Source organism: Ailuropoda melanoleuca, chromosome 18 (genome assembly GCF_002007445.2).
Source record: "Ailuropoda melanoleuca isolate Jingjing chromosome 18, ASM200744v2, whole genome shotgun sequence".
Classification (NCBI taxonomy): domain Eukaryota; kingdom Metazoa; phylum Chordata; class Mammalia; order Carnivora; family Ursidae; genus Ailuropoda; species Ailuropoda melanoleuca.
In genome coordinates, this window is record NC_048235.1 from 19,728,088 (window position 1) to 19,742,313 (window position 14,226).

The window sequence follows — 14,226 nt, forward strand, 5'->3', positions numbered from 1 at the left end:
TATATATATATATATATAGACGGTTCAGTTACATCCTTACTTGTTGGTACCCCTTCCCAAAGCAGGATGAATGTTTGCATACAAATGATTGGCCTCCATTTCCTGGACAAGATGGGAGTTTGGTGTCCCAGAGCTGCCTGTGCACTCGGTTACAACCTCAGCTGTACTAAATCCCTAACTCAGCATTAGAGAAAATAAGAAATGATCATAAGATGTCTACTTCATGCTAAATTTATCAATCAAGTGAACTGAACTATTTCCAAGAAAAAGTCATAACAATTTTTTTTTGCTGAAGAATGTTCTTAAAATGTGCTTCTCAGACTGGTGGCAGTCTGCATCATTAAGAGAACTTGTTTGCGGCGGAGTGGGGTGGGGTGCCTGGGTGGCTCAGTGGGTTAAGCCTCTGCCTTTAGCTCAGGTCATGATCCCAGGGATGGAGCCGTGAGCCCCAAGTCAAGATTCCTGCTCAGTGGGGAGTCTGCTTTTCCCTTTTCCTCTGCCTGTCTCCCTTCTCATGCTCTCTCCCCCTCGCTGTGCTCTCCCTCTCTCTCAAATAAATAAATAAATAATCTTTAAAAAAAAAAAAGAGAGCTAGTTGGCATAATCTCCTCCAGTCCCATCCATGTTGATGCAAATGTTGGGTAATCATTCTCCCTAAGATGGCTGAGTAATATTCCATTGTATATATGGACTCCGGGAAACAAACTGAGGGTTTTAGAGGGGAGGGGAGTGGGGGGATGGGCTAGCGGTGATGGGTATTAAGAAAGGCATGTATTGCATAGAGCACTGGGTGTTATACGCAAACAATGAATCATGGAACATTACATCAAAAACTAATGATGTACTGTATGGTGACTAACATATCATAATAAAAATAAATAAATAAAATAAATTTAAAAATTAAAAAAAAAAGCTAGTTGGAATTGCAAATTCTTGACCCCCACCTAAAATACAGAAACTCTGAGGGTAAGGCCCATCAGTCAAGCCTCTCAAAGGATTCTGATGCATCTCAAAGGGATGTAGGCATAGATTGTACCACAGAATATAACTGTGCTTAAAAAGCTACAGACACAGATTTGTGATGCTTCCAATGTATAATGAGGGAAGTCCTGAAAGAAAACAATACAAAAAAGAAGAGAAAAGGAAAATTAAGTTTTTCCTTTGGTTTCAATCTAGTGACTAGACTTTATCTTTGTAATGTGATAAACAGATGCCTTGGAAAAAAAAAAAAAGCTGGCTCATGAAACTCTGATAAAAGATCACAGGAAATATTTGCGTTGGATTTTGCATAACTATTTGTTTTATCCAGAACCTCTGATGAAAGATCACAGGAAATACTTGTTCCAAATTTTGCCCAACTCTTTGTTCTAACGGAAATTCTTTTTCTTTTCAGCTAAACAGTTGTTTTCTGTCACTTGGGAAAAGATAATTTTTTTTAGGTAAGGAAGAAATGTTACCTCTCACTCTCAAAAACACACATATGTCAACACGGATATGCATTTGTCCATAGAAAGATGCATGAGTACATTCCATGCAGGTCTGTCTTTCAATGTGAAAATTAAAACTTATGGGTAGATACAATATATTACTAGATATGGCAGATAGGTAAATTTAAGTAATTGATCATACTTGTTCCCTTGCTAAAATTGCATTTTATTTATTTTTAAGATTTTATTTATTTATTTGAGAGAGAGAGACAGTGAGCGGTTGGGGGGGTGCAGAGAGAGAAGCAGACTCCCTACTGAGCAGAGAGCCCAACTTGAGGACTCCATCCCAGCACCCTGGGATCATGACCTGAGCCAAAGGCAGACGCTCAACTGACTGAGCCACCCAGGTGTCCCTAAAATTGAATTTTAATTTTCAGTTTCAACTTGAGACATTATGCCACAGGGCCCTAGACCTTTCATGTGTAACCAGTGTGTTTTTCCATGTGTCTGATAGAAGTATGGAACAGTGGAATAGCTTTCTTGATCAACAGGATGACACTGATAACTGCTCGGAATCTGTGAAGTTCGATGCCCGCTCCATGACAGCCTTGCTTCCTCTGTGTAAGTATAAGAGTGGGGTGCCCGTGGAGGTTGTCCTTACAGTTAGTGACACTATGTAAAATTACAGTCCTGGGATTTACCTTACATGTGTATGAATGTTAAGACTTAGTGGACAAGTAGGTCTTCTCCTCTTTTGAGACAGAATAAAAAATAAGCTTAGGTTGGACTAAGGAAGCTTTGTTATAGGTTAAATTAGTTCACAATGTTGATGGAGTCCTCTGATTTCTCAGCCACTGGACGAGGTCCTGGAAATAACTATACCCCTAGCACCATTAATTAATTATTGAAAATCATGGGTGGTATGTACTTGTATTAGTCTCCTAGGGCTGCTGTCACAAATCACCAGAAGTTGGGTGGCTTCCAACAACATTTGTTCTCTCACAGTTCTGAAGGCCAGAAATCTGAAGTCAAGTGTCAGCAAGGCCATGCTTCCTTTCAAGGCTTTTGCCTGCCTCTTCGTAGCTCCTAGTTGCTCCTTCCGGTCTTACTGTTCCTTGGCTTGTAACTGCATCACTCCTGTCTGTGCCTCCATCTTCACATGGTCTTCGTGTGCCTTTATGTGTCCTCTACTCTTCTTGTAAGGACACCAGTCATGGGACAAGGGCCCACCTGAATCCAGTATGACCTCATCTTAACTTAATTATACCTGCAAAGACCCCATTTCCAAATAAGGTCACGTTCACAGGCAACTGGGTATAAGACATCAGTGGTATCTTTTGTGGGGAAACAGTTCAGTCCACAGCAGTGCTGGAACATGTTTGCATGGTTACAAGAGCTCAAAAGAATCTGTATTCGGTTATAGTTGGACAGGTTCTTTTTTCCTCTTTAATTAATTAATTAATTAATTTGACAGAGTTGCGTATAATTCTGCTAAGCTTTAAAGGCTGGATACATTTCACCAAAAGGGTAGGGTAGGTGAAAGAGGATCCACAGAAATTTCAGTCAGAGGAAGCAGCATATTGCACTGGACAAGGTGGACAAGTTCTTACACAGACAGACCTGAAATACAAACCGTAACCCCAAGGAATGACGGGTATTGCGCACTACACAGTCGATGGGTGGGAGGATGTGGCATGGATGAGACAAAAGGAAGACAGATCCTAGTAAAAGCTTTTTAATGTAGAGATGTCCAGAGATTGAGGAGGGAGGACAGAGGTACTAGGGACAGAGAAAAGGCAACAGGAAGTTTGGAGAGCTACTTGAAAGGTAGAATGCAGAGGATTTTATTGTGAATTAAAGGTAAGGGAGATACTGATAAGTTTCAGGCTCATTCAGCCTGGCAAAGGGATAGCCCATCTTGCTTGTTTTGTGGGTGGTTCTTTTTCTTTTTCCTTAGATCTTTCTTTTTTCTTTTTTTTCTGTCTTTTGTTTTTAGCTTTTTTTCGTCTTATTTTTACTTAACAATTTTTTCTCCTTTTCCTTTCAGTCCCTCATAGAACATTATCGAATAATAGCTAAACTTTTATTTTCAATTTGGGAACTTACAACCTGAAAACAAAATCTTTCTTATTGTGCAGTGAAAGCAGTGGCCATAGGAGAGAAATTGTTAATGGATGTTTAATTCACCTAATCAGAGAAAATGTCTTCGCCCTCTGCTGAGATTCCTCTCCACATTGAGTTAACTTTTCCACAATTGGTATCCCATTATGTGAATCACTGTTCCAAATAAATGGATAATATGAAAATATTAATATTTCCTGAAATACCCAGAGGATGGGTTTCATTGATCCATTCCGAAGTTTAGTCAGAATGTGAATAGTTCTCATTTTTTTAATGTATTAAAATCATAAGAAGTATCCAAATATAGAATTATTGAGATGAAATTAGAAAAGAAAATTTGCATAATTATCATTGAAAACAGATGTCTCTTTTATCTGATTTAAACTCTGAAAAAAAATCATAATTATATAGTTACTTGAGGAATCTGATGTTTACTCAGAGTGTATTTCCATATGAAACAGAAGAATAAAATTTATGTTTGAATATGTTGGTATTAATATTAAAATATATCCAAAAAATATTAAAATTTGTCAACTAATGCCCCGAAACGAGACAAGTATAAGTTATAGAGGACAGTAACTTTGTCATGGATGTTTAGGTAATGGAAAGTAAATCAGATGTTCATAGTGATGCCTGTATTGGCTTTTCCTGTGGCTGTTTCTTTTGCTTCCTACTGAATAAACGGGGGCAGATTTTTTGTTCCCCTTTTATTCCAATAAGCTTGGTAGTAATGATAGAATTGGAGGTTACCAAAATGTTAATTAAGAAGAGTAAGTTTTCTAATAGTAGATTGGCTTTTGTTTTTTTAGATCCTAAAAATGGCCCTACGCTTCCAGAGAAACTGAAGTCCTTCAAAGCTGCACTGATTGTCCTTTATCTTCTTGTGTTTGTAGTTCTCATACCCGTCATCGGAGTAATGGCAGGTACAGTATTCTAAAGTTGTGAAGCTTAGCAACTCATCTTGTGAATTACTTATTGTAGAAACAAAAGGAAGCATCCAGTCTTTTGTACAGGGGAGATACATAAGGAAAATGTAACATCACAAAGTGTTTCTCAAATTCATGAATTAAAAAAAAAATAGATTCTTCAATGTCATTAGGTAAAAAAAAAATTGTATAGAGAATGAAAGATTAAGATAAAAATACAGCTATGTAAAGGTGAGATGGAATGAATTAGACCATTCCAAAAAAATGTGTTGTCCTCTGGAGTCCTATGTAGTTCTAGTGGTGGGTGACAAATTTTAAGGTAAATATTCCAGTTGTCAATGTAAAGATGTAAGCAGGACCATTTACATTTACAATGCCTAAAACAAAAGCAAAACAACAACCAGAAAACAAGCCAGTTGTTTGAAAAAACTCTTCTGCTCCTAGCACCGAGAGGAGAAAGAAATATTCTTGCAAGTCCTCACAGAGAAGAGATCTTCCCTAATAATGGCCTGTACTTCAAGAATATCTTTCCAGTTGATATGGCCACATGTTTTGTAAGGCTATTATTTTAAAAATTTCTAAAATAACCTGATGTCATCCCCTCAACCTAAAAAAATTAGAACACTTTAGAGGCACATATTTCTTTGGCAAGTCTAACTTGAGGAGGGGATGGATTTGAGGGTTTCCGCAGGGGTGGATGGCTTGCATATAACTCAGTCAGATCTGTAAATATTATTCCCCTCAGTAGCCTTTTTGATGGATTTGGTTGGCATTTGAATTTATATGCCTCATGGCTTTCCTGTTTATGACTGGCAAAATGTCTGGACGTAGGCTCTAACAAGCGGGAAGTAGGATACATTTTTATGTGCATACTAATGAGCTTGACAAGAAAAGTGCTTCTAAACACAAGGACAACCTCCTCTGTGAAGAGGCAACCTAAAGGAATATTCTAAGACAGAGCCCAAATTTGCTAAGAAATAATAAAACCACAACAAGTGTGACAGTAGCTGTCACTTTGGGGCATTTACTACGTTCAGACACTGGCCTTATAAATATTCCACAGATTATCTTAATATACCTTCACAGTTGCCCTTAAGCAGACATATACTTATTCTCATTATCCACAAAAGGAAACTGAGACTGTTCAGTAGAAGAGCTGCAGTTGCCACCTGTGAGTCTTGACTCCTAACCTCTGTGGTCTACTCTCTCCCAATGTAATTGAATTTTTAGAACAAAATGGGATTGGCCAATTAAACACATATACGCAAAACAGTATCCATAATTTTAGATGAAAAAATATTTCCAGAGGTAAAAATGAATTCCTCTTTTTGGCCATTACAAAAATAAAAACGGAAACCCACCACAACAAACTAAACTGATCAACCAAGCAGACCAACCACAGCCATCTATAGAAAAGGACTGGTTATGTCTGTCATTATAACAGCTGACTTCCTGATGAATTGAGATTATCTGTATGTTGTTTATGTATGTGCTTATGTTCATTTGAAATGCGCAGTCAAAAGACGCTTTGTTGCTTGGGATCATTAACTATAAGCTAGTTAGAATCTGGGTAAATTCCACCCCTTTTATACAAACCATGGCCTGCAGAGTCAGCACCAGGGAATGCGACTTCTGTCTGAAAGGCACATGCAGAATGGGGTCAGTGAAGTCTGGAAAGAATTCAGGGTTCTAACCAAGTTCAAAATCTTTGGGCTATTAGAAAATACTACCAGCTTTCCATGTTCATTGTTGGGTTGAAGTGACTGATCCAGACTAACAAGAAGTTAAAAATGTTCAAATCTTACCAAGTCCACATTAGCACTCAAATTCACCAGAACTTGGAATGGATCTCACCGTTTCTATCACACTTGAATAAACAACTGACAATCCATTTTCAACTTTGATTACATTACAGATCAGAGTATTTTCCAAAACCCAAGCAAAACTAATGCAATACGTATCTCTACTTGATATCAAAAAATTATAAATAAAGACAAAATATATCCCTAAAAGATAGAAATTACTGTTGTGGCAAATATGAATTGATGGATGAAATAAAATGCTGTGCAGAAAGACTCTATTTAAATTTAAAATGTCTTATATGATGAAAGATACTTCTTAATGATGAAAGCTACTCCATATGCTATCATTTCTTAATGAAACTCCTGAATCCCTATCATAGTACAACAACATAATAACATCTCTGACAGTAAAATACAATCTAGGATTAATGCATATATAATTGTTGCTGAAATACTGAAGATTCTTTAGCTCAAAATAATACAAAATTTTGGCAGGAGAAGATATTAGCAACATGAAGGAGTAAATGTGATCTGTGAAATATCAAATATTCACTCTCTCCCTGAGGGTTTGCACAAGCCATAAAAGTTTGCCTCCTTTCAAATGCGAAATAGAAAAGTCACAAAATGCCATCTTTCCAATGATAATGAAAGAAATGAGCATTTGAAGATCTGAACTCTGGCATTCTTTACCTAGATTTATGATACAGAGTTAAACAGTTTTTTAAAAAGTTAAGATTAGTTTTCATTTGGATTTGGGAAAACAAGCAATGTTTTGTGTTTGCAAATCTGTAAGCAAAAATGTAGTCCTTTATTGTCAACTTTATGGAAGTGCATGTCAGATAGAAACCTTTGGTCACATGATGTTTTGTCAGTTCGTCTTCCCTTTGCATCCTGTGAAAAAGATTTGCTTTATCCATGTGAAACAGAAGTTATTTCCAGGGAAAGAAAAATTACGTGGTTGAGCAATTAGATCACTATGCGTACTAAAATAAATTGCAGAAACTGCAGCGCTCATTACAACACCCAACCTCCCCCCAGTTTTTTTTATGCTAAACAGTATTAATTCCCCATCAGTATTTTCAGTGTTGTGCATACAGACACATAAGTCACAGAATTTGAATCCAAATATTAATAACAAAAAAGGTGGAAGTTAACAAATGCTTATCGCAGGCCAGGAAGTACTATAAGCACTTCACATGTATTAGCTCATTTAATTAGTTGAACACTGACTGTTAGAATCCTATCATACAGTTAGTAAAATAGAAGCACTGGTAAAATAACTTGCCCAAGACCACAGATTAAAAAGGAAAGAGCAAGAATTGCTAACCCAGGCAGGTCCACTCCAAACCTGGATTCTTAACTGCTACTTCGAAAAGGCAATAATCATCATGAAAGGAACATTTTCAAGGGACATCTTTGAAGTACTTTTTACAAAATTATTAGTTTGGGTCTCCATTACAGGCAGAATCCATTCCCAGTTTTACATTCCCGGAGTTCCTCAAGCAGTGCTCCACACATGGTAGGTGCTTAATAGATAAATCATAGAATTAAATGCCTGAATGAGGCTGTCAGTCCAGAACTTGTTCCCCATACTTAATGTAATAAATGTGATGAGATCCAACTAAAAAATAGATTTTTTTTGTCCATTTCCTTGATAAATTAAGAAGTATAAAATAATCCATATTCTGGATCATATAAAAATGTTGTCAAACATTTTATTAATTCAAATAAGCTAACTTTAAAGAATCTAACTAGGAAAATATGATATAATTCGGCTTTTTAACGTTGGGATTTATTGCATATATAGTTTTATACTTATTCCTAATATAATAGTAGGTACAATAGCAATCATCATCAGACAGTTTCTTAAAGATGGCAAAGACCGTAAACTCTGTAAGATCATATCTTTCGTGGATAAGCCACTTTAATTTGGACAGAATTTTCCTATGGGCCATCTGTGTGCTGTGGGATTTACATGCCTTACCTCATGCATCCTCAGCACCACTGTTGGAAACAGTTACTACATTTCGATCTTTGAGGAACTTAAGAAGAGAACTTTCCCAGAGTACCCCAGCTAGTAATTGAGGAATGGAGCTAGATTCTAGAATCAGGTAGCTTGTTCCTGAGTAAATACCAGCCTCTCATTTATATACAGGTAACTTTGAGCTTGGGGTGGAACTAATTATCTTTCATGTGTTATCTCAATTCTCAAAAATCCATAAGGCTGATACTATTGCCATATCATTTTTATTAAGAAAACTGATATATCAGGTATAGCTATTTATGTAGATATATTTTTAAACCATATACAACAGTTACTCTTTTTATTGCTCAATAATGGTCAAATGTGAAAAATCCTATGCGTTCAAAATAAATGAATAAAAGACATATATATGTCGATAAAGTAATAATATAGATAGAAATAGAGGGAGATATGAAAAAAGTCTTAACTGTCACTGATTAGTGGTAAAATGGTACTTAACATTTTTTGTGTATAATTATGTATTATTTTTATCTGCAGAGCTAATCTTTATGCTTTTCATGATTTGAAACTCCAAACACATTACTCTAGATCTTTTCAGAGGGATAATTACCTTGTTTAGAGAACATGTGCCCATTTGGAAACAAATATCGGCAGCTCTGTATATCCCCCAAATATAATTTAATAGATATGTTTTTTTAGGAAATAATTACTTAAAAATTGTTCCTGAAAGCATTGGATATATTAGTAAAAACAGAGCAAATTAAGTATAGGAGTTCTGTTACATAAATCTGGTAGATCCATACAGATAATGCAATGTAGGTATTAAAATTATTTTTGAAATAATAATATGCTAGTGAAAAGAGAGACAGATTTGGTATACATACACCAAAATGTTAACATTTAACTCAGGATGGTGAGATTAAGAATAAGTTATTTTTCTTTATTACATATCTTTTGGAAGTTTTCTGTGATGAATATGTATTTTGTAATAGGTAAAGAGGAATCTTACAAAAATAATATTTTTTAAAGTGAAAAAAAATTATTTGCTCAATTTCTGTCCCACCAATAATAAAATGACAATTCTCTGCCAGCTTAAGTGATTGGATGAGGAAGGTGAGCCAACAATTTACTCATACAGTAGATAACACTAATACTTCTATTTTTACTACATATTGTTTTTGTCACATCATTTATCTTCATAACAGCTAATGTATTCAACATGCTTGCTTCAGATACTGTGTTAAGCATTATCTCATTTTATCGTAACAGACCTGAGGAATAGGATACAATGCACTTCATAATCTTACTGTCAAAGCCAAATGCAGTGGCTCCGAAGATGCATATAAGCAGCAATTCAGAAAGGATGACTTGATCCTGGAATAAATTCTAATGGGAAATGGGAAAAGGAGGCTGGCTGTCTTCCTTTCAACAACATGTGTAGTGTGGTTCACACATTGTATATTTAAAGTAAATACCCAGTTTAGGATTGCATTCAAAATGTTAGAATGGAATGGAATGATACAGAATGGAGTGGTGTATGCATTTAAGGATACAGGCCATGACTCTGTTTATTTTTACTTAAATATACAGCACAGCTCCTGAAGAGGGAAATGATGAATTGCACAGTTGGTTCAATTAATGCAAACGAAATATCTCAAAGTCTCACAGGAAAAGGAAATGACAGTGAAGATGAGATGAGATTTCAAGAAGCTGTTATGGAACAAATGAGCAACATGGAGAAGAGAATCCAATATATTTCAGATACAGAAGCCAACCTCATAGATTCAGAGCATTTCCAAAATTTTAGTCTGGTGACTGATCAAAGATTTAATGATGTTCTTCTCCAGCTGAGTACCTTGGTTTCCTCAGTTCAGGGACACGGAAATGTGATAGATGAAATCTCCAAGTCGTTACTAAGTCTGAATACCACATTGCTTGATTTGCAGCTCAGAATCAAGACACTGAATGGCAGAGTCCAAGACAATACATTTAAACAGCAAGAGGTAAGAGTTTTTGTATTAGAAGGTCACATACCAGTATTAAATCCATCTAGATCCTATCTCCTCAGACAGTTCAAGAAAACAAAATTTGCAAACCCCATTTGAATATTATCTGACTTACCCTGATTCCTCTGGCCATCTTACCAGAAGGTTGTACATGAATTTACCTACTGTCTTCTCCCGGTTCCCAACACAATGGGGGATATTTCCCATTGGATATAGATTCTCATAAGGTATTTCAATTCTTTAAATCCCCTTATACTACCTCTTGAGACTGTCTAAACCAATTATAATGTTTAGATTATCTTAGTGGGTGCTCTGTTTTGTAAATTTTACAACAGACCCAAATTCCTTCATCATCAAAGAAATGGAAATCTCATTTATATGAATAACATACAAAATCTACATTTTTAAATAGTTTGTCATTCCCAAGAAGTATACATAAGTTTTAATGTGTAAAGATAACTATAATTAAAGAGTTAAATTTTGAATAATACTTACAACATTTTATTTTTATCATAGGATACACAAGAAAGGAGAGCAAGCCATGTTTAGACCAGGTTTTCAGCAAAAGTAAAAGGCCAGATGTGAACTGTTTAGTCTTTGGGAACTGCAAGGTCTCCCTTGTGGCTGTTCAACTCTGCCATTCTAGTGCACAAGCAGCCAGAGACAATATGTAGACCCAGGAGGGAAGCTGTGGTCCAGTTAATCTTTGTTTACAAAAACAGACTTCGGCCCATGGATCATAATTTTCTCACCTCTGCTATAGACTATACTGTGGCCAGCCCACCTGATTACTTTGTATTGATGGAAAGAAATTAAAAAGCAAGCCCCTTATTTCAAAAATGGGTTTTTTTTGGTTGTTAAATAATTATAATTCATTCCATTCCATGAAAAATAAGCATATGACTAAAATTTACTCCTGTGAAAAAAAGTCTTTCTATTATCAAATATCTAAGACCTAAGATCATAATTAATGTGAAGCCTATAAAGTTTCCACCATTAGCAAAGCAACGTTGGCATCAAATTTTATTTGAATAGACCCATTTTTGATTAATGAAGTTGTTTTCTGTATAGAGACAGTATTAACAGTAGTGATTTTTAAAATGGATGTCACTTATAGAGGAACAACAAACCTCTCAAGTTATAAAAGATGAAAACCAACTAAATTATTGACTAGGGAATAGACAAAACCAGTTAAGAAGGAATAGTCTACATCTTTATTTGTAAGGTACAATCACTCAGAACTTTTGAATTTCACATGATCCTGGTTTTAAGATGTCAGGGGACAATGGCATGGCTGTATAAATATGGGGACTTTGTTGGTAAACCTCATCCCAACACCAGCCTTGATAATCCGTGCCACCACTTCCAAAATCTGTGTTTCCCACACTGTTAATAAGTATATATCAACTACTATTGAAATATCATGGACTCTGGGGCACCTAGGTGGCTCAGTGAGTTGGGCGTCTGCCTTTGGCTCAGGTCATGATCCCAAGGTCCTGGGATTGAGTCCCATGTCGGGCTCCCTGCTCAGTAGGCAGTAGGCAGTCTACCTGCACCTCCCCCACTTGTCCTCTCTCTGTCAAATAAATAAATAAATAAATAAATAAATAAATAAAATCTTAAAAAAAAAAAAGAAATGTCAAGGACTTAGGCTCTGCAAGGGTAGAGAGAGTCACAAAGTAGTAACTGTCTACAGGGTGGAAGACTAGAGGAGACAAATAAAATTTCAGTTACGAGAGTATTAACTGATTAAGTTGGAGGGAAAGAGGGAAGAAGAAGAAATATTACTTTATATAAAAACAGTAGAGCAGTGGGACAGGGCAAGGAGAGAGAAGATGGACCAGATGTACAGACAGGATATATTCGGTATTGCTAATGCCCCAGATTCAGTAGAGACTATAGAATATCTGTGAACTCACATCAAGAGTTGAAACCAAATTGGAAACTATTTAGAAGACAGTAGAAATCTTGAACATGTTTGAAGTGCTAGTTACTGGAAATAATCAAAATCTGGTGATCAGTGAACTCTTTGAGTTTGGATAGATCACACTACGTTTTGGACGGGGTCCAGGCATTAGAAATGAAGGTACAAGGGAATGGAGAGCCTTCCAGAGCTATTTTCTTTTTCCAGGCAGCAATCACTTGTAGAGATTGAGAAACTACTCAATCTCTCGTGTATGTATATGGATGTGTGTGTGCGCACACATGTGCTCATTGAAAACAGTATTTGGAGTCTCATCCCCCTGTTGCTTAAACAGTTTTATTCATCTTCAAGTCTTTAGCCCAATGCAGGAATAAGTAAATTAAATGAATGCCTGAATGAGTAGATGCTGTTTGAAGGAAAGGCTTATAAGTGATGCCAGCATGATGCCTATCAAGGACAGACCAAACATCAGTTTGAGGGAAAAAAGTACACTAGCACAAAAGGAAAGAGAGAGGTGGGAATTCATTATATCCTTGTTCATAGAAAGGACTGTAAGACTGCAAAATTAAATGCCAGTTTCCAGCGGGGCCGCTGATGGTAGAGTGGAAGGTGTGTATGGATGCTTTTTAAAAATAGGCTTTTTAAAAAAAATAATAAAATGCATTTTCCGTCTTCCCAGTAAAAATTATTTCAAGTGAAATCTGGCTAATACGAGCACCATATGCAGCTTTCAGAAAAGGGAATAAAAGGCAGCTTTAGCTTTGTATATGAAAAACATGGGAAAGTCCTGGTTTTTTGGCAGCAAAATCAACTGCCAGCACCCTGCCCTCTGCTCCGTGACTATCTGGAGCTACCCAAATGTAGGTGAGCGTATTTTTTTATGTTGCTGTGCTTTATAAACATCCATGCTCACATCCAAGCTTTAAACATGGTTTTATAAATTGTACTTTTTTTTAAGATTTTATTTATTTGTCAGAGCACAAGCAGGGGCAGTGGCAGGCAGAGAGAGAAGCAGGCTCCCCACTGAACAGGGAGCCCGATGCGGGACTGGATCCCAGGACCCTGGGATTGTGACATGAGCTGAAGGCAGATGCTTAACCAACTGAGCCACCTAGGTGTCCCAAAATTGTATTTATTTTAAATGTTATATGAGTTTCAGGTGTACAATGTAGTGATTTAACAATTCTGTACATTAATACCAAAAAAAGTGTAGTCACCATCCATCCCCATATATTATCAGAATATATTTTTTTTAAGATTTTATTTATTTGTTTGACATGGAGAGTACAGGCAAGGAGAGCAGCAGGCAGAGGGAAAAGCAGACTCCCCACTGAGTAGGGAGCCCAATGCAGGACTCGATCCCAGGACTCTGGGATCATGACCTGAGCCGAAGGCAGATGCTTAACCAACTGAGCCACCCAGGTACCCCCACAATATTACTGACTGTATTCCCTGTGCTGTACTTTTCATTATCATGACTTATACTATATGGTATGGAAAATGCCAAATAGTCAAGGAAGGAGACAGTGGAGACAACAGAATAGGGTTTTGGATGAGGGAAGGCACAGTTAGAAAATAAAAACTGATAAGCTTCTGTGCTTGAGTGTAGTGCCACCAAAGGGGCCAATCTAGGTATCTGTTCATTTCCTTTCAAAGGCTTTACACCCTGACTGCCTTGACCCCCCTCACTTCAACTTATCCTGTCCAGTCAAAGCAAGTATAATTTTCTCTTTGTACCTGGATTAGGGAGCAATACACCTCTGGCTTATTTCTGTATATCAGTGGGAAATGAGGAAACATCAGCAGTTAAGCAGAGATGTCCTTAGAAAAGTACTGAGCATACCATGAAGACAGAGGATGCGGTAAATGTAGAACAGAGGGATGGAAAATGTCAGTAGAATGGATGAGAAGGTTTGCTACATAGGAAACAGCCCAACACCCAAAGGAAAACCAAGCCAAAGTCTTGAAAGTAAAGACAAACATTGTCAAATACTTTATTATGACTGTATACTTAACCTCATCATAATTTGAAAATC

The 14,226-nt window shown here is 36.7% G+C and overlaps 1 protein-coding gene across 8 annotated transcripts in view; it reads left to right on the forward strand.

The window, feature by feature from the left end:
- Positions 1-14,226, forward strand: part of MSR1 (macrophage scavenger receptor 1) — a 76,006-nt gene that overhangs the window by 10,184 nt on the left and 51,596 nt on the right. For 7 of the 8 annotated variants that reach the window (XM_002928609.4, XM_034647484.1, XM_034647483.1 and 4 more), the window contains exons 2-5: positions 1,394-1,439; positions 1,942-2,048; positions 4,358-4,471; positions 9,851-10,263. In XM_002928609.4, the coding sequence (XP_002928655.1) occupies positions 1,946-2,048; positions 4,358-4,471; positions 9,851-10,263 (630 nt within the window). In that variant the 5' untranslated portion in view covers positions 1,394-1,439; positions 1,942-1,945. The remainder of the gene's footprint in view (positions 1-1,393; positions 1,440-1,941; positions 2,049-4,357; positions 4,472-9,850; positions 10,264-14,226) is intronic. The other variant, XM_011236450.3, reaches the window with a different exon arrangement.